This window comes from Balaenoptera physalus (genome assembly GCF_965194825.1).
Source record: "Balaenoptera physalus genome assembly, chromosome: 15".
NCBI classification, from domain to species: Eukaryota; Metazoa; Chordata; class Mammalia; order Artiodactyla; family Balaenopteridae; genus Balaenoptera; species Balaenoptera physalus.
Window position 1 is genome coordinate 68,189,176 of NC_138894.1, and position 23,409 is coordinate 68,212,584.

The 23,409-nt window shown below is 39.9% G+C and overlaps 2 protein-coding genes across 6 annotated transcripts in view; one reads left to right on the forward strand and one right to left on the reverse strand.

Moving 5' to 3' along the window:
• Nucleotides 1-307: 307 nt before the first annotated feature.
• Nucleotides 308-11,788, reverse strand: GPATCH11 (G-patch domain containing 11). 3 transcript variants are annotated; one of them, XM_082427876.1, is made up of 9 exons: nucleotides 11,639-11,785; nucleotides 7,720-7,791; nucleotides 6,570-6,796; nucleotides 5,702-5,743; nucleotides 4,801-4,921; nucleotides 4,589-4,679; nucleotides 2,453-2,569; nucleotides 1,463-1,544; nucleotides 308-752 (listed from the first exon to the last, which is right to left on the reverse strand). In XM_082427876.1, the coding sequence occupies exons 2-9, from the start codon at nucleotides 7,776-7,778 to the stop codon at nucleotides 697-699; spliced, it is 795 nt and encodes a 264-aa protein (XP_082284002.1). In that variant the 5' UTR covers nucleotides 7,779-7,791; nucleotides 11,639-11,785; the 3' UTR covers nucleotides 308-696. The 3 variants fall into 3 exon arrangements, with proteins under 3 accessions (XP_082284002.1, XP_082284003.1, XP_082284004.1); XM_082427877.1 differs by lacking the exon at nucleotides 2,453-2,569 and having other exon boundaries at nucleotides 11,639-11,788; XM_082427878.1 differs by lacking the exon at nucleotides 6,570-6,796 and having other exon boundaries at nucleotides 11,639-11,787.
• Nucleotides 11,789-11,854: 66 nt separating this feature from the next.
• The window catches only part of HEATR5B (HEAT repeat containing 5B), a 92,089-nt gene continuing 80,534 nt past the window's right edge, over nucleotides 11,855-23,409 (forward strand). The window contains exons 1-5 of one of the 3 annotated variants that reach the window (XM_082427603.1): nucleotides 11,855-11,942; nucleotides 12,869-13,016; nucleotides 16,699-16,910; nucleotides 20,410-20,518; nucleotides 22,127-22,276. In XM_082427603.1, the coding sequence (XP_082283729.1) occupies nucleotides 12,891-13,016; nucleotides 16,699-16,910; nucleotides 20,410-20,518; nucleotides 22,127-22,276 (597 nt within the window). In that variant the 5' untranslated portion in view covers nucleotides 11,855-11,942; nucleotides 12,869-12,890. Of the gene's footprint in view, nucleotides 11,943-12,023; nucleotides 12,445-12,471; nucleotides 12,744-12,868; nucleotides 13,017-16,698; nucleotides 16,911-20,409; nucleotides 20,519-22,126; nucleotides 22,277-23,409 lie in introns of those variants that run through there. The other 2 variants (XM_082427604.1, XM_082427602.1) reach the window with 2 other exon arrangements.

The following is a 23,409-nucleotide window of genomic DNA, read 5'->3' on the forward strand; positions in this document are numbered from 1 at the left end:
GGGAATACTTTTCCCCTCCTTCTCATGCTTGCATGGATGGAAGGGAACTTCTTCTTGCTCCTTGGAAGAGAGAAGCGTGGGAACAAGCTCTGTGAACCTGTATTCATTCCGTCTCAACAGAGAGGTGTCTCATCTGATGAGTGATTTTGGGAAAAGGAACTGAGCATGTATGGCCCCACCCCTGAGGGGCTGGTTCTCTCACCTTGAAAGCTAATGGTCTCCTAATGCAAAGATGGGCTCTGTCCCTCCGAGGCAAGGTTGGCAGTTCTCTCTAACCAGGGAGATCTCGCAGGGAGCATGACTGGAGAACAAGTCAACTAGCTCTTTATTTCATTGATAATAAAGCTGATATGTTGATCTCCAACTCCCATGTCTTATTTCTCAGTTTGTTCCAAAGTGAAGAAGGGAATAAGAGAGTTGGTGTCCTTAAATCCCATAAACGTCACAAAAGAGTCATAAATTGTAATTGCCCATGTCTATAATAATTGTGTTCTGAAATGGCTTTCCATTATGTTTTTGAAGCCAGTGAACAATTATATTCTAAAGTACAAAGTACTTCTAATGTACAAAAACAATGAAACATATAAAGGCCCTCTTTCTTTACTGGTATCAAAAATTTGGAAATTCTAACTGCTCAACTGTCTATCTTTAGGAAACACTAACATTTGCCAAGCTTCTACTTTATTGAGAATAATCTTAGTCATGATCTGCAGAAGTTGGTCCTGGGCAATTTGAAGACAGGTCTTCTTTATCTGTAATTTATGTGAGGAAAAGGAACAATTAATACAAATTGCATAGTATACTATTCTAGAAAATTATTTCAACATGACATGTATTTTGTAGCTGTGTTTGCTTCTTACTCTGCTAAACAAACCAGGAAAAGATACAACAATAACCCAAAATTCTTCACCTCTCATGTACAAAGTCCTTAAATTCAAGTCAGCAAAGCTGACTTGGGCAAGTGTGTTAGAAGGGAAAGCACTTGTGTCTGTTAAGACATTTGACACATTTTAAACCATTTCTTTCCTTACAATGAAAAAAAAAATGGAGTGGATTTCAACGTTCTGATTTTTATGGTTCAGGGATAGTATTCTACCTAAATACAAAAAAATTTGTTCTAAAAATTTACTATATTTTTCAGGTAGCTGAAGAGTCATGAAAAATAAAGCATGAAAAAAATTCAACATCCTCAAGTGATTAAAAACTCTATTTCTTTTGAAATAGAAGACTGAAAAGTTCCCTTCTGCACATTCAGTTTCTGAAAAGTTAAAAGCACCTTTAATCAACCCTCAATTATTTCTCTGTCCACTATTTCTTTAAAGCATTCATCCAACATGGCCATTTGGATGGAATAAAAAAATTTCCATTGTCTATGGGAAATGTGACTTTCATAAAAAATCAAAGCTAAAATCAAAGAGTGTTTGTGTTCAATATTTTTAAAAAGTATAAAGTATCTTCTTACCTTCATAGGCTGTTCCACACCAAATACAATACAGATGTTCTTCTCTTAAATAACTAGTCAATATTTGTAATTTTTCCAGTACCTAGATATAGGATACAAGCATATTAATAGTTCACATTGAACAGAATCTTGGTTTTCGGGTCTCTTAGATCATGCTGAATTACCCTAAGGCCCTAAGTCTTCTACTACACGCTCAACCAGTTAGGAGAGGTGTCAAGGGCAGAATATATTAGAACGTGTCCCAGTTTACCAGTTACCCTATTTTCACATCTGTCAGACACAACGGAGACCCCTTGTTAACATTTCAACAATAGAGCTTGGCTGGCTCTATTAGAATCAGCATCCTTTAAAGACCCCTTCTACTTTCAACAAATCTGGGTGAAACTGTCTCTCTACCACTAAAGTTCTCATCAATGGTCTCCCAGTTAAGTGGAACATATGGTTTTCAAATTGTGAACGTCTCCTACTACTCTTTTATACAAAGTAACCACAGAAATGTGTATTCTTTTCTTGAATAATCTCTACTTCCTTTGAATTGTGTTTTTTTGCTTTGTTTTGTTTGTGGGTGGGGGAGGGAGGTACTCAGAATCACTTCCAGGAGTTCAGCAGGAAACAAGGTAGAAATTAACATAAGTTATATTTGCAGCTAATCCATCATCCAAACTAAAACTGAGGTGAGAGGGTAGACTGAAGCTAATGGGGAAAATTATATTAAGTTTTGCTTTGGGGTTCATGAAATAAACCTGTAATGCAGTGGTTCTCAAGGGGTGATTTTTTCCCCTCGGGGGAAAACGTAGTAATGTCTGAAGACATTTTCCGTTGTCACAAGGGGGAAGTGCAACGGACATCTGGTGGGTGGAGGCCACAGATGCTCCCAGATATCTCACAATGCACAGAACGGCCCCCCGACAACAAACAACTGCCCAGTTCAAAATGTTAATCGTGCCAAGGCTGAGACAGCCGGCTTACGGAACTGGTGCCAACACATACACTTAAGTCTTCACTCTTATATTCATCTTCATCTTGTTCTTCTTCTTCCTCTTCCTCTTCTTCAGTTTCCTCTTCAAGCCTCAACCAGTACCATGCCTCCCTGGGAACCTGAATATTCTGAAAATGTAGAATTATTCCCAATTAAACATAGCTAAACATTAACTATCACAAGTATGTTCCTGTCAACATGAATTCATTCTCTCAATTAAATATTTACTGAGTGCTGCTTTAAGAGTAAAGCACTATGAACTATGGGGATGCAAAACCCAGTTAGAATACTGCCTCCCAGTTGCTGACAATCTAGTAGGGAAAAGAAGCTATGGGTATAAGTAGCTTAATGGGTATAAAATGATACACATCAGCGAAGAAATCTTAAGTATCACGACACATATTCAAAATAATGTGCTATGGAAATAGAGAAAAGAGAGATTGCTTCCAGCAATCTATTTACATATGAAGGAAATTTTACAAACATTCTTGAGACTTTTTTGTTTTAATTGAAGGAAACTTTTTTATTCTTTTTTTAAAAATTTATTTACTTTTTTGGTTGCATTGGGTCTTCGTTGCTCCAAGTGGGCTTTCTCTAGTTGTGGCGAGTGGGGGCTACTCTTCGTTGCGGTGCAAGGGCTTCTCACTGCGGTGGCTTCTCTTGTTGAGGAGCACGGGCTCTAGGCATGCGGGCTTCAGTAGTTGTGGCTCGCAGGCTCTAGAGCGCAGGCTTAGTAATTGTGGCGCACGGACTTAGTTGCTCCACGGCATGTGGAATCTTCCTGGACCAGGGATTGAACCCATGTCCCCTGCAATGGCAGGCAGGTTCTTAATCGTTGCACCACCAGGGAAGTCCCCATTTTTGGGACTTTATTTTATTTTATTTATTTATTTTTAAAATAAATTTATTAATTTTTTAATTTATTTATTTTTGGCTGCGTTGGGTCTTCGTTGCTGAGTGCGGTCTTTCTCTAGTTGTGGCAAGCAGGGCTACTCTTCATTGTGGTGCACGGGCTTCTCATTGCAGTGGCTTCTCTTGTTGAGGAGCACGGACTCTAGGCACACGGGCTTCAGTAGTTGTGGCACGTGGGCTCAGTAGTTGTGGCTCGCAGGCTGCAGAGCACAGGCTCAGTAGTTGCAGCGCACGGGCTTAGTTGCTCTGCGGCATGTGGGTCTTCCTAGACCATGGCTCGAACCCATGTCCCCTGCATTGGCAGGTGGATTCTTAACCACTGTGCCACCAGGGAAGCCCCCCATTTTTATCTATCTATCTATCTAATTATTTATTTATTTATGGCTGTGTTGGGTCTTTGTTGCGGCGGGCGGGCTTTCTCTAGTTGCAGCGAGCGGGGCTACTCTTCATTGCGGTGCGTGGGCTTCTCATTGCAGTGGCTTCTCTTTGTTGCGGAGCACGGGCCCTAGAGCGCACGGGCTTCAGTAGTTGTAGCACACGGGCTCAGTAGTTGTGGCTCACGGGCTCTAGAGCATAGGCTCAGTAGTTGTGGCGCACAGGCTTAGTTGCTCTGCGGCATGTGGGATCTTCCCGGACCAGGGCTTGAACCCGTGTCCCCTGCATTGGCAGGCGGATTCTTAACCACTGCACCACCAGGGAAGTCCGAAGCCCCCCATTTTTGAGACTTTAAATGAAGTTATTTTATTTTGATGGTAATTGAACCATCAAAATAAAAAAGAAATGAAATCAAATCAAAAATTGAATTTTAAGAACCATTCAAATCTGAAATAGATAGTAGTCTACCATGATTTTACTAGTTAGAGACACATACGGTATTGGATATGGACTGAAAATAGGCTATTCTGGTTAACCAAATATCCTGGTGAACAGAATTTCCACACATAATAGTCCTGAGTAATCAATATTCAAATAAGTGGAGAACAGTTAAGTGTAAAAATGGTATTTTACCCTTAGAGGATAATTCAGACTACTCAGGTTCCTGCAGTGAACAAGTCATTATTATGAGTATCAGTTATCATAGATCAATAGTGCATCTTAAACGAAAGCTTTAATGGGTAGATACACCAGGCTTGGAGTTCTCTCTTTCTCTCTCTCTTTTTAACAATAAAAATACACAGCAAATCACACTGGGTGCCAAAACACTTTACCAAACTGAAAGCAGGTAAAAGGCTTACCTTCTGAGTATCCAATTGTTGACAGGCTCTCTGGCTTCTTCTAAGATCTCCTTCTAGCTTCATTTCATCTTGCTTATTTTTAAGTCGCATTCTGATTCAAAGAAAAAAATAGTACATTAGAGGTCTGTGCTCTCTTTATCCATTTTATATGTCCAAGTACCAGAAAACATACCGCAATAAAGAAAAGGTGAAACTATAAACAGCTAAAATACCGAAACTGTTCTGCAGCTCTTTCTTCAACTTGTTTTTTCATGTGAATCTTTCTTCTATAGCTTTCCAATTTTTCCTCTGCTTTCCGTTTTAGTAATGCCTCATGACCAATGCCACTTTTTCCTGCTCAAACAGGACACACTGATGAGAAATGTACTGACTTTATATTTCAAAACATGACAACTTAAAATTTCTTTTTCTGGCCACACCTCGCGGCTTGTGGGATCTTAGTTCCCCAACCAGGGATTGAACCAGAGCCCTAGGCAGTGAAAGCGCCAAGTCCTAACAGTTGGACTGCCAAGGAATTCCCTAAATACTTACAGATTAAATGCAATTCTAATTTGAGTACAACCACTCAAAATCATTTGATAAGAAGGACGGGAGAAAACACTAGAGATTTTTTTTTAACCCAAACACATAATTTGATTTTTACAAAGATCATTGGTCTGATCTAATAAGATGGTAATACTATACACATTTTTTCAAATTGGGAAAACAGTATCAACTTTCATACTTACATATAAATATGGTGAACAAATAAAGTATATATTTTTTTCTCTTTAATTTGTCCAAAGTATTAAGAAAAACATTTAATGGATACATCTGTCTCAGGATACTTTTAGGACACTCAGTGGACAAAAATAGCTTTGTGCTTTTAATGGTTACAACACTTTTTCCCCTGTATTTTTATGATTAAAATTTTATTTTATACTGACTAAAACTTACTTTTATTTTTAGTTTAAAAGGTCTAGAAGTTTAACTAAGAAACATTTTACTGAGGGTGTCTTATGATAAGAACTGTAATAGTACCACCATAAAAAAGTATTTATTAAGCAAATATATGTGCTAAATTTAAGTGTAAGTTGTTATTACTGGTAAATAGCCTCAAAAATAATTACATACCTGTTTTGACATTGAGAGGAATTGGTTCAACAATACCGTCTCCTAAAAAAAAAAAAGAGAACAAAACACAAACTACTTTAGAAATTCTTCCTCAAACTACAGGTAGGTGCAGTATGCAACTTTATAATGTTCTATACTTATCCCCTTCAGTTTCAATGATACTCAGAACTGAAACTGAACATCAATACTCTACAATCAACTACCACCCTTGCCTTCAAATACTTAGTCCTCAATAAGGCTGATCCACAGCCTGCAACGCCACCTGAAGGTAGGAAGGATTTTAAGAAGTGAAAACACTGATATATATCCAGGAGGGTGGCAGCCACAAGAGAGAGCAAAGCCTTGCGAGGTGAAGGTCAAAGCAATGACAATAAAGGAGAGGAGAGGAGAAAAACAGCTTACAGAAGCTACTATACGTATATGGCCTCTATCTCTTAAGCAATCTCATTCCTAAAAGAGAGGTGAGAACTGGGCTTCTCCAGCTGAGTGGTCACTCAGGCAGCTGCCACAGGTACAGAGCAAGCAGGGCAGAGTCCTGTCATCATCTCCGATATTGCTTCACTGTCCTTTGGGCCACTGTACTTCTTAACCCTTCTCTTGTCACCATTCTTAGCTGCTGCCTCCATTGTAAGCCTCGTCCATCCCACTTGTTAGCGCCTTTGAGGCCGAGCTGGGCAGATAAGCAGCTCTTGATGGCACATGTCTAAGGTGGATGTGGGAAGATGGAAGTTCTCCATAAGCTTGCCAGCAACATAAGAGCCTAGGAAGCTTAAGTTGTTTCAATTTCTGTATAGAGGGACAGAGATTAAAGAGTCATCCCTGGTACTCATCAATAAATTACAGCTGTTTATTTCTGGCTGTGACTCACCACTTTTGCCGAGGGCCTGACCACTTTTATAGCCCATCTTCTGGAGCAAAGCAAACCCTTTGTTTTCACAGCCTAGTGCATTCTTCAATCCAATGTCACGTCTCTCTTGTTCTTCTTCTTTTAAACTCTTCTGCTTATTTTTCAAATTAGCTTCCTGTTGCTTTTCTTCTTTTCGACGGGCTTCTCGGATTTGCCTCAGCATTGGCAAGCCTGGTCTGATATCTTCTCTGAAGAATGAGGGAAAAGGTTATTTTGGACCAGTACATGAAAGTTTCTCATAGCTTTGCCACTTACTCACTTGACACTACTTAATATTTCAGTGCTACCTCTAGGAGCATCTTTGTTGTCACCACTGTTAGAACATAACCAGTGTCCTTTGAGAATGACTGTGTTAGTTAAAATAATGAAGGCTGGTACCATATTGTAAGAAACTAAAAGTACAGAGTTGAAGAAATTAGAAATAGTAGGTTCAGACTGATTTTTCTACGAGGTTCGCTATAATAAAAAGCAAAGCTGGACAGCAGGTATTAAGAGGCGATGAGATGAAATGAAGTAAAACAGTAAATATCCTTGGAAGAGGGGAATAAAAAGAATCAAGGGCAGGAAAAAAACACCTAGCATTAAAAAGGAAGAAGAGATTTCTAGTATCTTTGTACTATAGACATGTAGGAAGTATTTCCATGAAGCAATAAGACTAAGTTCCAACCTCACCTTTAAAATCAGTGGCATTGCTTAGGGCTTCCCTGGTGGCGCAGTGGTTGGGAGTCCGCCTGCCAATGCAGGGGACACGGGTTTGAGCCCTGGTCTGGTTGGATCCCCCATGCCACAGAGCAACTGGGCCTGTGCACCACAGCTGCTGGGCCTGTGCTCTGGAGCTTGCATGCCACAACTACTGAAGCCCGCTCACCTGGAGCCCGTGCTCCGAAACGGGAGAGGCCACGGCAATGAGAGGCCCACAAACTGCAGCGAGTAGTGGCCCCTGCTTACTGCAGCTGGAAGGGGGCTGCGCAGCAGCGAAGACCCAACACAGCCAAAAATACATAAATAAAATAAATAAAAAAATAAAAATATATAAAATCAATGGCATTGCTGAAAAATCTCCATATATGTCTTACACATATCATTTCATGGGGTGTGCACATTTACTTACTGAACATTAATGAAGGCATCAGACATATAGTCCTCTTCTTCTTTCATGTTCAGCTTCATATGGCAAAACCATCTACAAATCAAATAGGATAAAGTAACGGTTACTAATTTTCAGTTTACCAAAATGGAAATAAACCTGTATGCATCCCCAGCCATGACCCTTCTCTAGAGCTCTACTCCATATTCAAGTGTCCTTTTGACATCCTTCTGGGTGGAGCTCTCAAACTCAACAATCCAAACAACTCATTCTCTTCCCCCTCCCAAGACCTCCTTCATCCCTGTATTTCCAAATTAACGTCACCACTATCTCCCCCTTCCTGACCTCTTATAAACCTCTGTCAACTCTTCCTCCGTATTATCTCCCATAGGCATTTTTTCCTATAGTTGTGACCACTGCTTTCGTTCAGGCATTTTTTTCTCACCTGAACTATTACAACTGCTTCCTAATTGGTCTCATTGCCTTTGGCCTCTCCTCCTCCAACCCATCCTCTAGAACCTCTCCAGAGTGGTTTTTTAAAAACATAAGTCAGGCCATGTTACTTGCCAGTTTCAAATCCTTCAGTAAACTTTACCCTGTGGGCAGTGGAGGAACCATCATTTTCACATGGTAGCCGGAGACATCCTTCATAATCTGACCTCTGACTCTCCTCTAGGACTCATTAGTCACGCCACATGGTCTCTCTCATTGCCCTCAGAACACACCACAGACAGTTCCCTCCTCCTAGGCCTAGACTACCCTCCTTCACAAAAGCCTGTCCTGACCACTTCAGGCCTCTCTCCATAGCACTTTATGTTCAAGCTGTTCATTTGTAACTTGATATAGTTAACACTTCATTTATGTGGAAACACTTTTGAGGACAGTTTCTATCCAAAATAGTTAAAATCACGTAATTATAAAGTACACTTCAAACTTTATTGTGTATATGAATTGCCCTGGGATCTTCTTAAAATGCAGAGTCTGATTCTGAGCTGGAGCTTGAGGTTCTGCACTTCTAACAGGCGCCCGGGTGCTGTCAATGCTGCTGGTCCAGTTGCTGGATGCAAAAGCAGTCACTTGCTGCAGCGCACATATGCTGATTTGGCCTGCTCACCATCCTTCCCTTTGGAAACCCGGCCCTCTGCCCTCCTTGTGGTTCTAGTGGAGGGTGGCAATCTTAGTACCATATACTCTCTTGGGCACAAGATGGCCAGTTATAGTATCTTATGTCCTAGCAAAGGCGAGGGGATGACCTAAACAGGGCAAATAAGCATCTCTTTCCCTAATGATACGAATATATGGATTGCAGGGAAAAGAAGCTCTCTTTGTTGGGGTTTCTAAACTGGAAGTATGTGAAGCTGGGCTGTGGATGGCCATCTTCTTGGCCATTCGAAGAGATCCTGTTCTGCAGAATGAAGCCAGAGAGAGACAGGCCTAAAGGCAATGAGTCTCCAACCCTAGTTTCCAAGGCCCTGATTCCTGCAGCTCTTTCTTTAATACTATGACCTACCATTCTTCCCAGCTACATAGGCTGATAAGTTTCCTCATTATTTAAGCTTGTTTAAACAGGGGTTCTGTCAACTGTAACCAAGAGTCTGGACAATTACATTGGATGAAAACAGTATTACTGTACTGGTTTTTATATTTTTAATGTATATCTTCCCAACTAGGCTGTAAACCAAAACGATAAGTCCCCTGTATACCCACTGCCTACCACTGTGTCCCAAACATCATAAATCCTCAGTGTTTAGCTATGATGAGGATAAGAAGGGTCTTTAATTATATTTCTGATTTTGTAGTAACGGAATACTTTTTTCCTGTGTCGCCATGTCTTATTTTTTTTAAATCTTCTTGTAAATCTATCAATACAGAAAACTGCATAAAATAAATGTGTAGCTTAGTGCATTTTTATGAGGCAAACACTCTTGTAACACTGTGGTAGCCTCCAAGATGGCCCCCAGTGATTTTTACCTCTTGGTTTTCAACATCCTTCCACAGTGAACGGGTTGACTTATGTAACCAACAGGATATTGTAGAAATGGTGGAGTGTGACTTCTTGGTCATAAAAGACACTACAGCTCTTAGATCACTCTAACTCTGAAGTTAGTTAGATCACTCCCTCTGAAGGAAGTCAGCTGTTATGCAGTAAGGATATTTAAGCAGATCTATGGAAGTGTCCACACAGGAGGAACTGAGGCCTCCTGTTGACAACCAGCACAAACGTGGGAGTGACATGAGTGAGTCGCCTTGGAAATGGATCCTCCAGCCCCAGTCAAGCCTTCAGATGCTCACTGTGGGCTGGCATCTTCCTTACAACTTCTTTTTTTAATTTTAATTTTTTGATTATTTATTTATTATTTTTTGGCCGCGTGGTGCGGCATGTGGGAGCTTAGTTCCCCGAGCAGGGATCGAACCCACGCCCCCTGCGCTGGAAGCACGGAGTCTTAACCACTGGACCACCAGGGAAGTCCCCATTACAACTTTTTAAATTCCAAGCTAAGTCAAACCACTAACAAACTCCTGACCCACAGAAACTGTGAGATAATAAATGATTATAGTTATTTCAAGCTGCTAAACTTTAGAATAATTTATTCTACAGAAAAAGATAATAGAAATCATCACCCATATCAGCAGATAGAACCTAGTCAGCCACCCAGAAGCCCTCCCTGTCCCCTACCCTACCGCACCCCTTACAGTCACTTCCTTTTCCTTATGGTTTCATCATCCACACATGCATCCTTAAACATTACAGTTTAGTTTTGCCTAATTTTCCTTTTATTATAATACAATAAGCTAAAAGTATGTAAGATTATATCCAGCACTTGTGGTAATTCACCGTCTCTAAATCTCAGATTCTTCATTTGTAATAATAGTATTTTTATACATAATGATCTAGCACCTACCGAGTGTATCAAACATTTTTATCCCATTTAATTACCATTAACAACTCTGTAAGGTATGGACAGTTAGTCCTGCTTTAATTAAGACTCAGTATGGCTAAATGACTTGCTCAACACCACAAAAAATCCAGGTCTCAGAGCTCATTTACTGCAAATAGGATTCTATTATTTTTAAGGGACCTATTTAGCTCTAAAGTGCTATGCAGAGGGGTTACAGATTTTTTAAACCCCCTTTTTATGGGTACAATATACTTTAGCATCATCTGTTCCCATAAGGATAAGGATAAACTTCACAAGGCGATATTCCTGGCAGAATGACGGTGGCTTGGATCACAGTGACAGCAATATAAGTGGTGAGAAATGATCGGATTCTGGGTATATTCTGAAGATAGAGGTAACGGGATTTGCTGCTGGATTGGCGGTGGTGTGGGAAAGATCGATGTCAAGCATTACTTCAAGGCTTTTGGTCTGAATACCTGGAAGAATGGAGTTACCATTTTTTGAGAGCGGTTAGACTGTAGCATCAGGTTTTGTTTTTGTTTTGTTTTTTGGCAGATAGTGGGCAGGGAGGTGGCAATATGAGTGCTGCTTCATATCTCTTCCCTCTTGTTTTTGTGGCGCGTGGGCTCAGTAGTTGTGGCTCGCGGGCTCTAGAGCACAGGCTGAGTAACATATGTATATGTATAACTGATTCACTTTGTTATAAAGCAGAAACTAACACACCATTGTAAAGCAATTATACTCCAAAAAAAAAAAGAAAAGAGTGCTGCTTCACATGTACTGAGAGTCCCATTACACATCCAAGTGGAGAGATGGACTAAGTAGTTGGATGTACAGTAGAAAGGTGACAAGAAGCGCGTCAGACCCAAACACTCCTCTCAGGGGCCGCAGATCCCTTCCCTCTCGCGGCCCTCCCAGGTGCAAGCGTGCCACAGACGCGACCACTCACGGGTGGGAACATTGGTGATGGTGTGACGGGTAGTCACAGCCAGTGCACAGATCACCGCCCTTCATCATTCCACCAGGCGCCCACAGCTCCTTACCTGGCAGCTCTACTCTCCCCAGACCAGCTCGCGAAAGCTAGCGCTACGCAGACGCTCACCAACCTGCGCCGGACCTCTGGGCCTTCGCTTCCACCAGAGTTTCCGCGGCCAGTGTCAATTGGAAACCGGAAGCAGGCGGGGCCAGGCGGACGTGGTTAAGTGCGCTTGCGCAGGATCAGCCTTCCGCGCACGCGCTCTCCTCGCGCTTCCGGCTGGCAGAAGTGCAGCAGGCGGGGCATCCGGGTCCCTCGGCGGCTGCTTCTAGCCCCGGAGCTCAGCTCGTCTACCCCTGCTAGACTAGGAGGTGAGGCCGACCCGTCCACCGCCATAGCGTGCACGTTGACACACACACACACACACACACACACACACACACACACACACACACACACACACACACACACACACACACACACACACACACACACACACACACACACACACCCACTAGGTTATCAGAGGGCTGGGGACGGAATTCGAGTTCGTAATGAATATTTGCCCTTTTCAGGCGCCGGACTTGGTTCCGAGTCGCCGTCTCCTGGGGTTGACAGCCCGGGTGACCCGGCAGAGGCCTGAGACGGCCTCGGGCCCGGCGCTGCGCTGCCTTCCTCCAAATAGCCGGGTTTACCCGGACATGCAGCGCGCGCGGCCTCTGCCTGCTGCGTTCCTGGACCGCCCGGCGTTGTCGCTGAAGCTTCGGCCGCGGGGACCTGGCCTCCCGCCGCCACCTCATCCCCGTAGGAAGACTCTCGGAGCCTTCCAGTGTGGGATCTCTCCTGGGACGTTTTGACCTCCTCCTGGGGCAGGTGCAGCAGGGGAAGCGGAAGGGTGCTGTGCACCGAGCAGTGGAAGAGGGAAAAGGAGGATGGGTTGTCAGGCCCTGCTGGGGTATGATCTCGGTGCTTTAGTTTTCCCGTTTATGGAATGGGTTAATGACGTGTTTTTGCTAGGCATTTTTTTTCTGGAATAATGCCTTATTTGCAATATTTATTTTAATTTTCCTTTGAACCCATTATTCATTCTTCCTCACCAAGCATGACTTGGTTTTTTTTTGCACCCTTATCCTTTAAAATTAGGTTCTCAGGTTTTGCCTCAAGGAAGTTATGTAAGTTTCCTCCAAATGAAATGAGAAGTAAAGCCTTATTTTTCATTTCTTAGTGATTACATTTGTTAAGTTTGACTTTTAACATTAACAAGTTCTTACAAGTATTTTAAAATTGTTTATTTAAGGTGTGAAATTAAAACTTCAGTCATGGAGTTAGCCCACAGTTTATTACTAAATGAAGAAGCTTTGGCTCAAATCACTGAAGCGAAGAGACCAGTTTTTATCTTTGAATGGTTGCGATTTCTTGATAAAGTCTTGGTTGCTGCCAACAAGGTATGGTATTACTTTTTTTCTAGTTGGGTTAACATATATAAAGACTATTATGTGTACATGATTTGTAAGAAAACACATTATGTTTTGGAGGTTGTGGGTCATTTGTGGAACTTGAGAATATTACACTGTACTGTAGTAAGAATTTCTTGTCTGTCCTTTTCTATCCTGTGGCAAAACCCAAACCTCGTTTAAATCCAGCTTATTGCCTGGATAGAGACTTCATGTTTCTACCTGGACTTCTGAATGTGAGTGGAGAAAAACATGGTTATATGACTGCTGTCACTTTTTTTTTTTAAATAAATTTATTTATTTTTAATTTTTATTTTTGGTTGTGTTGGGTCTTGCACAGGATTCTCATTGAGGTGGCTTCTCTTGTTGCAGAGCACAGGCTCTAGGTGCGCGGGCTTCAGTAGTTGTGACACGCGAGCTCTAGAGCACAGGCTCAGTAGTTGTGGCTCACGGGCTTAGTTGCTCTGCGGCATGTGGGATCTTCCCGGACCAGGGCTTGAACCCGTGTCCCCTGCATTGGCAGGCAGTTTCTTAACCACTGCACCACCAGGGAAGCCCTGACTGCTTTCACTTTAAATTCATTATCTCCAACATCAAGTGGTCCCTCAGTGCTGTGTAGCAATTCCAGTATCTTCACTTGTCTCTCTGAAGAGTTAATAATAGGCTTTTCTTTCTTTTTCCTTCTTCCTTCACAATCTTTTCACCCAAGTTACTTTTCATTATTTGTGTTTATTTTCTGTCTTTAAAATTAGATGCTTTCCTCAAACATCTGAGGAAAATTTGGCTGTCTGCTCAAATTTTAGAGTGAGTAGTAAAAGTTTTCTGGTCAGGGTGAAGTGTGCTTTGCCATAGACTAGTCCAATTCTTTGAGGAACCCCTTTAGGTTTTTCTGAGCTAGTCATTCCCTGTAAGAGACTTTTTTACTCTAATGTCCTAGGGTATATGACTAGCTGCCTAGGTTCTAGGATTCGGGGGAGAAGGCTGGGGACTTCAACATTCAGTGTCTAAACTTTTACTTAATCCCCCTGTTTTCAGTGCAGTTTTCCCAGCCCACAGCTGTGCCCGAGCTCACTACGTTCAGGATGGAGGAGAGAGATGTGGGAGTCTTACAGCTTCTTAAATAGACTCTCAACCATTCCTTCCATTTCTAGGCACAACTTTACTGTCTCTTCCATAAGCATTTGGGGCCTCAAAACAAGAGCAACAACGAGCAAACATGAGCTTTTCAGGGGTCCTGTGTTGGAAGTTGGGGCTTTTCTTAAGTTTCCATAATGGGGATACCTGGCTTCTATATTTTACATTGATTCTTTTTCTGTTTTCTTTGCCCTTTTATATTGGTTCTTTTTTTTTTTTTTTTTTTTTGGTTGCCCTTTAGTATATGTTTAGTTTCTGGAGAGACAGAGTTAATGCATGGATTCATTTACAGTCTTTAACTAGAAGTTTCTATTTTCTCTTAAACCCACTCCAGCTGGATATTTTTTGCCTCCATTACACTGAAATAGATCTTGTATTGCCCAAACCAACGGTCAGTATTCTGTTTTAATGGAGCCGTCAGCAGCTTTTGACATAGCTGATCCTCTGTCTTAAAGCACAAAATATCTTTTTTTGTTGTGAAATTGAAAAATACAAAAGAGTATATAAAAAGTATATCCAGATTATGAAGCATAATAATATGAACATCTGTACACCCTTCACCCAAATTAAAAAATAAATTGTTATCATTACTGTTGATGCACAGTTGGGGTGAAGTTTTTCCTGTTTGTGGTTCCCAAGACACTATTTGCTTTTAGTTCTACTCCTGCTTCACTAGTTACTCCTCATTCTCTTTTGCTGGCTCTTTCTCAGTCCTGGGCACTCTTTTTTTTATTTTTATTTTTTTAAAAAAACACATCTTATTCCTTCAGTGATATCATCTAATCTCATGATTTTTACTACCGTCTTTGTAGTAATGATTCCCAGATATCCAACTAGCTACTCCACCTCTTTCTCTTGAATATCTAAACAGCATCTCAAAGTTAACATATTTAAAACTAAGTTCTCGGGGCTTCCCTGGTGGCGCAGTGGTTGAGAATCTGCCTGCCAATGCAGGGGACACGGGTTCGAGCCCTGGTCTGGGAAGATCCCACATGCCGCGGAGCAACTGGGCCCGTGAGCCACCAACTACTGAGTCTGCGCGTCTGGAGCCTGTGCTCCGCAACAAGAGAGGCCGCGATAGTGAGAGGCCCGCGCACCGCGATGAAGAGTGGCCCCTGCTCGCCGCAACTAGAGAAAGCCCTCGCACAGAAACGAAGACCCAACACAGCTAAAAATAAATAAATAAATTTATAATAAAAAAAAATATTAAAAAAAAAAAAAAACTAAGTTCTCGATTTCACTGTCTCAAACTTGTCCTTTCCCCAGTGCTTCCTATCTCAGGAAATGACCGTATAATCCTTCTGGTTGCTCAGGTCATAAATCTTAGAGCAATTCTTCACTTCCTTCTTTTTCTCAAACTCCACATCATATTTATCAGCAAATCATATTGGTTCTCTCCCCTAAATATATCCAGAATTCAGTTACTTCTCATTATTTCCATTGTTACCACCCTCATTTCTTGTTGGATGATTGCCGCAACTCCTTACGTGCTCACCGTGCTTCCAGCCGTGTACCTTGTAGAGTATCCTCAGCTCAGTAGTCAGAATGACCCTGTTAAAGCATTTAATCGTGTCCCTCCTCTGCCTCAGACTCTCACTGAGAATAAAATACAAAGTTCTTACAATGGTGTATGAGGCATTGCATGACCTGCTCCCTTCTATCATTCTGACTTCATCTCCTGCTACTTCCTCTGTCTTATTTTGCTCCGGCCACACTGGCTTCTTGCTGTCCTCAAGCATGCTGAGCATGCTCCCACCTCAAGGCCCTTGTACTTGTTCCCTGCCTGGAATGTTCTTCTCCCAGATATCTGCGTAACTCACGTCTTCACTTCTTTTCAGAGATGCCTTTTTCTTACTAATCTGTATAAAACAGGAAGAACTCACAGTATTCATTTGTTTATTTGGTAAACTCTGTTTCTCCCCACTAGAATGTAAACTTCATGAGGGCAGAGACTGTCTATTGTAATCACTCTTGCACCCCAGTACCTAGAATAGTGCATGGCATATAAGTGCGCAATAAGTATTTCTTCAATGGATGGATGAATTCTCAGCATTGATTACGAGTAGATCTGAATATTTCTTCTGTTGCCTAGAGATCTTCAGAGTTTCTTTTGGTTTCCTTTACTGACCTATAACTTTATGAACTACTGACTTTGCTTTTATAGGGGACCCTAGCTGAGTTCTAAGATGTCAATTGTCCATACACCCAATATTTTACATCCTTTGACTGACTGTTGGTTTTATTTTTTAATAAGTCAGCATGGAAACTTTTTGGATATAGAGTAGTCACTTTTATTGGCAGCTAACTTTGTGGAATTGGAGGAGAATGAGGAGAATATTTAATCTAGGAAAGAATGGTTCATCTTTTAGTGAACTTTTCCCTATCTTGAAAATTCTCATTTATGGTTTTATGCCTAATGTAATATAGATTTTAATTATTAGAATGCCTTAACTGTTAAGTATTTTTAAATTTTCACTAAAAGGTAACAAAATTATGTATAAGAAAAAAACTGATGATGTTCTTTATTTTTTTATAACAGACTGATGTAAAGGAAAAACAGAAAAAACTTGTTGAACAATTAACTGGATTAATAAGTAGTTCACCTGGACCACCTACGCGAAAATTGTTAGCTAAAAATCTTGCAGCCCTTTATAGCATTGGAGATACTTTCACTGTTTTTCAAACACTTGATAAATGTAATGACATTATCAGAAATAAAGATGACACTGCAGCCTACTTACCAACAAAATTGTAAGTACTTACTTTGAGAGTGACCCTTGAAACTTGTTTTTTCAGAGTAATTTATCTTAATAAGGGCCTGCTGATCATAAAGACCCCTATGTAGATGGAACCTGAGGCATGCTGCTGACAATAAAAGCTCTAAGTAGGTCTGGGAAAGGGGTTCTATTTCAACATATGCTCCATTGCCCCTGGGACTTTTAGCAAACTACAGAGAATTGGTATGATGTTAGCAATTTGCACAGGGGTTTTTGGTAATTTTGGGAGGAGATAATATTCTTGGCTGGGATGGAAAGAAAAGTAAAGATTTTCTAGGTGATGAGATTGAGGCAGGAATGGGCAAACTATAGCCCACAGGCCAAATCCAGCTTGCCACCTATTTTGTAAATAAAGTTTATTAGAATACAGACATGCTCCTTCATTTAGGCGGTGGCTGCTTTCACGCTTAAATGGCAGAACTGAGTACCTGAGACAGAGACCATTTTGCCTGCAAGTTTGCTGACTCCTAAATTAAGGGCTTGACCCAATTTCAAGCCCATACCTGTGGTCTGGGTCAAGGGCAGACATTTTCAGAGCAAGTCTTGAGGATAATGGCATAGGGAATGCATCCTGTGAAAGAGTCAAATAAGAAAATCAGGAGTTATTATAGTACAGTGAGGAGTGCTGTGGGCGGGAAAGTAACACCTGAATAAACTTAGCTGTGGTGTGAGGGGAGAGCAATGTCAACAAAGCCTTCTCAAAGAAGCATCAGCCAAAGAAGATCAACCATCCAGGAAGGAAATATGGAAGTGAGTCAAGTAAGGGGTTAAGATGAGAAAAGGGGAAGATGGATGTGACAGGTCATGGACTGGCAAATTTGATGGAAAGGGCCAGATAGTAAATAGTTTTGGCTTTGTGGGGTATCATCTCTGTTGCAACTACTCAACTCTGCCATAGACGGTATGTAAATAAATGAGTACAGCTGCGTACCAATAAAACTATTTGCAACAACAGGTGGCAGGCTGGATGATGGGCCAGATTTGGCCTGCAGGCTGTGGTTTGCCAACCTATATTCTAGACAAAGGAAACTGATAATTGGAAACAGAAGTGGCTTATTTATACCTTATTTACAGTGCTTACAGAAAGATACAAAATAGTGGGGGGAATAAGTTGGGAAAATGATGAGTCCAATTCTGGCATGCTGAATTTGGAATCCAGGTGGGAATATCCAAGTGACAGTGTGTAGTAAGCAGTTGGAAATCCTGGTCTGGATTTCAGAGACCTGAGCTGAGAATGTCATTTTGGTGAGTAGAGAATGAAGATTTTAGCGTAGGCTGAACCCTTTGGTATGGATAAAGTTACCTAGGAAGAGTATTATAATACTGTGTGAGAAGAGAAGGTACCAAGGATACAACTTTAGAACACCAACATTCAAGGAGCCAGGGCCAGTATAATAGCTTAGAGGAAATGGAGAAATTATTCTGAACCCAGACATTGATTTTTAGGTCTGTTTTCAACTTCATAGATATGTTGTGATTAAGTTTTGTGTTGTTTGGGATAGATGTAGCTCTCAAAAGTTTTAGAAGAGATTAGAGTGTATTAGTGTTTTCCATATTACTTTGGAGTTTGAAGCTATGTTAATAGTTTTGTGATTTAGTTCTCTACCACTTGGCAAATCCACGTGTAATTTTATAGTTCTGGCTAAGTAGACTTTATTACATATTACATATTATTCATACGTATTTCCAGTGGATTCATGGGTTCTAATTAGGAATTCACTATTATATTCTGGCATGTGACCTCAGTCATTTTTAGCTTTGTTATCAGCCTATAGAGTATTGAAAAAAGCATGGGATTTGGAGTCAAAGAAGTGAAGGTAGATTCCCTGATCCTACTGTTAATTGCTTGTACGATAGTAAACTATATTTAATCTCTCTCAGCCTCAGAGTAACTTGCTCAGGACACATAGCTATTGTGTGACAGGTTCTAGGATTTAGGTACAGATCTGCCAAACTCCAGAGGATACACCTTTATGCCCAGCTCCTGCCTCTAAGCTAAGCTCAGAGCTATTCACTTATTTACTGTTTACATGAGTGATGGTAGGGTGATTTCCCTACCATGGGAAGAGATGGGCTGCTGTTACATTTCTTCTTCTGTGTAGTTAGGTGTTCTGTTAAACCCATTTAGATTAAATTTTACAAGTAATTGCTTATTATTATTTATTATTAAGAGGCAGACACTGTGAGCAATACAAAAATGTATAACCTTCCTCTGTTTCTGAACTTTACATTTCCGTTGGCAGGGCAGGATAAGATATAGACATATAAAATGGTCAAGTTACAACACAGGAAACAATATACTTTTGTCAGAATGAGTGGTTGACATTTTACATATAATGAGAGAAGAGAGGGATCATTGTGGATGGACATAATTTGGAAAGTCCTCAAAAGGAAAGGTTGAGTTTCTTTCCAAAGGATGGGTATGATTTGTTATGTAAATATATGTTTATTCTCTTATTTTCCTAACAAGAATACAATTTGATCATCCATAGTATCTGTTACAATTATACAGAATAAACAAGGTGTTCTTTTTTTTTTAATTTTTTAAAATTGAAATATAGTTGATTTATGATATTGTGTTAGTTTCAGGTATACAGCAAAGTGAGTCAGTTTTATATGTATATATAGTTTTCAGATTATCTTCCATTATAGGTTATTACAAGATATTGAATATAGTTCCCTGTGCTGTACAGTAAATCCTTGTTGCTTATCTATTTTATGTATAGTAGTTTGTATCTGCTAATCCCATACTCCTAATTTATCCCTCCCCCCTTTTCTCCCTTTGGTAACCAAATTTGTTTTCTGTGTCTGTGAGTCTGTTTCTGTTTTGTCTATTGCGTTCATTTGTATTATTTTTTAGATTCCATGTATAAGTAATATCATATAATATTTATCTTTGTCTGACTTACTTCACTTAATATGATATTCTCTAGGTTCATCCATGTTACTGCAAATGGCAATATTGCATTCTTTTTTATGGATGAGTAGTATTCCATTGTATATTTGCACCACATCTTCTTAAACCAGTCATCTGTTGATGGGCACTTAGGTTGTTTCCATGTCTTGGCCATTATAAATAGTGTTGCTACGAACATTGGGTGCCTCTGTCTTTTCGAGTTAGAGTTTTCATCTTTTCAGGATATATGCCCAGGAATGGGATTGCTGGATCATGTGGTAGCTATATTTTTAGTTTTTTAAGGAACCTCCATACTGTTTTCCATAGTGGCTGCACCAATTTACATTCCCACCAACAGTGTAGGAGGGTTCCCTTTTCTCCACACCATATCCAGCATTTATTATTTGTAGACTTTTTGATGATAGCCAAGAATCAACAAGGTGTTCTTGAAAGTTGAAAATTAAGGATTTGTGGCCAAAAGTGTCCTGCACAAATACAAATTGATTTCTGAAAATATGAAAAATATTATAAAATTATTAATCTGAACAGTGACTGGTGAAAATGTCACTTCTTACAGGGCTGCAGTGGCTTGTGTTGGAGCATTTTATGAAAAAATGGGGAGAATGTTAGGCAGTGCATTTCCAGAAACAGTAAATAATCTTTTGAAATCTCTGAAAAGTGCAGAGGTAAGTTTTACAACAAATATTATTTAAATGTTTTGCTTGTGGTGGGAGTTAGATATTAGTTAAAAATATATGTTGCCTTTTTTCTGTCACTGTAGTACTTATATTGCTTAGCAAGAGGGTAATTTAAAATTATTACTTGCAAAAAAATATTACTTGCCCCTTGTTTTAACGTACATTACCTCATATTTCAGGGAGAAGGGAAAGAATACTTTACCTTCACAAAGAATAGGTTTATGTATTATTTTATTTAGCCCTAGGGATATTTTTGTACTGCCATATTATTTTTTGTGCCATAGCTAATGTATTAGTTTCCTACGGCTGCCATAATAAATTACCACAGACTGGGTGGGTTAAAATAACAGAAATTTATTGTCTCACAATTCTGGAAGCTAAAAGTCTGAAATCAAGGTATCAGCAGGGCCGTGCTTCCTCTGATAGCTCTTGGGAATAGTCCTTCCATGCCTTCTTAGCTTCTGGTTGTTGCTGACAGCCCTTGGCTTTGGTGGTATTCCTTGGTTTGCAGATGTATCTCTCCAATTTCTGTCTCCATTGTCATATGGTGTTCTCCCTATGCATCTGTGTTTTGTGTCCAAATTCTTCTATTATAAGGATACCAGTCTATTATAAGGATACCATATTCTTCTGTCATAAGGATTAGGGTCCACCCTAATATAGTATGACCTCATCTTTACTTGATTTCATCTGCAAAGACCTTATTTCCAAATAAAGTCATGTTCACAGGTAACAGGGCATAGGACTTGAACTCATCTTTTGGTGGGACAGTATTCAATCCACAGCAACTAATATGAAGTAAAAATAGTTCTGTTTTGTCATGTCAGTTTGGTATTACTTCTGAAAATTCCTTGTTCATTTGGGGTTAACTAAAAATAGACCAAGCACTGGTCTCATAGTCTAATTCTTTGTCTAGGAAAGCTAAAGATTTCTTGGACAACACCTCTTCTGGGAACTCTTTGTCTATTAATTTATTAAGCAAGAATTGAGGACATATTTTCAGGCATTAGACATATAAAGATGAATAAGATCTACTCCCTGACCTCTACTCCCTAACCACTACTCCCTGACCACTAGCTTACAGTCTAGTGAAAGAAATCTATGTTTGAATAAGTATACTATCAGAAATATGAATCAAGCACAGTAAGAGTATAAAAACAAGAGTTCAAAGTAGTCTCAAGAAGTTGATAGTTTGGAATATCTCTGTGAGAAGTTTTTAAAATGTGTTGGATGTTTTCTTCCTCTTTTAGATGGTTTATATTCTTAAGTACTTTTTACTTAACTTTTCACATTCTGAAAGCTTGGATCCTTGAGGTATTATATTGAAGCTTTTGAATTTGTCATGTTCTCATTATTTGCACTTCAACAGATCATGGAAACATAAGAATATGTTTACTTACTGTAACCTAATTTCTCAAATAATTATTTTGTTGAAGTTAATAATTATTTTTACCTTTTGAACACGTTCTAAAATACTTTTTTATTTTTCATTACTTAACTATTTACGTTTAGAGGTAAGACCATTAGGCCCAGAGAACTTTTGTCTTTTGGTACGTTCTTATTTAAATGTAGAATTTGCTTTATGTTCTTTTCTAGTCTCAAGGGCGAAGTGAAATCTTAATGAGTCTACAGAAAGTTCTGAATGGACTGGGTGGTGCAGCAGCTTCCTGTCATCGTGATATTTACAAGAATGCCAGGTCTCTCTTAACTGACAGGTCAATGGCTGTTCGATGTGCAGTTGCCAAGGTTAGTACTCTGCTATTTATAATGTTGCTCCTTATCCTGCTTGCTCTGAAACAGTCAATGATTTTTTTTTTTCTTTGAAAGTTTCAAAATAAGATGGCATGATTTTGGTTCCCATGGATTAGTTTCATTTCATTTTCTAAGAATTATATACAAAATGGAATCAGGTGGTATGTGCTTTTTTTTTTCTTTTTGCCTGGCTTCTTTCACGCAGCATAATTATTTTGAGATTTCTCAGTGTTGTTACATGTATCAATAGTTCATTCCTTTTTATTGCTGAGTAGTATTTCATTGTATGGCTATGCCACAATTGGTGGATTCCTTTGCCTATTATGGACATTTGGGTTGCTTCCAGTTTTGGATATTACAAAAAAAGCTGCTGTGAACATCTGTGTACTAGTTTTTGTTATTGACACATGCTTTCCTTTCACTTGGGTAAATACCTAGGAGTGGAATGGCTGGATCATATTTTAGATTTACATTTAATTTTTGGAGAAATTGCCACTGTTTTCCAAAGTACTATGAGAGTTCCACGTTCTCCACGTCTCACCAACATTTGGTATTGCCAGTCTTTTTAATTTTAGCCACTCTTACAGATATGTACAGGTATCTCATTGTGGCTTTAATTCACATTTCCAGACTAATGATGATCATATTTTTAGGTGCTTATTTACCAGCCATATCTTCTTTGATGAAGAGTCTATTCAAAATTTTTGTGCATTGTTTTATTGAGTTATTTGTTTCCTTATTATAGAGTTTTTTTTTAACATCTTTATTAGAGTATAATTGCTTTACAATGGTGTGTTAGTTTCTGCTTTATAACAAAGTGAATCAGTTATACATATACATATGTCCCCGTATCTCTTCCCTCTTGCATCTCCCTCCCTATCCCACCCCTCTAGGTGGTCACAAAGCACCGAGCTTATCTCCCTGTGCTATGCGGCTGCTTCCCACTAGCTAGCTATTTTACGTTTGGTAGTGTATATATGTCCATGCCACTCTCTCACTTTGTCCCAGCTTACCCTTCCCCCTCCCCATATCCACAAGTCCATTCTCTAGTAGGTCTGCGTCTTTCTTCCCGTCTTGCCCCTAGGTTCTTCATGACCTTTTTTTTTTTTTAGATTCCATATATATGT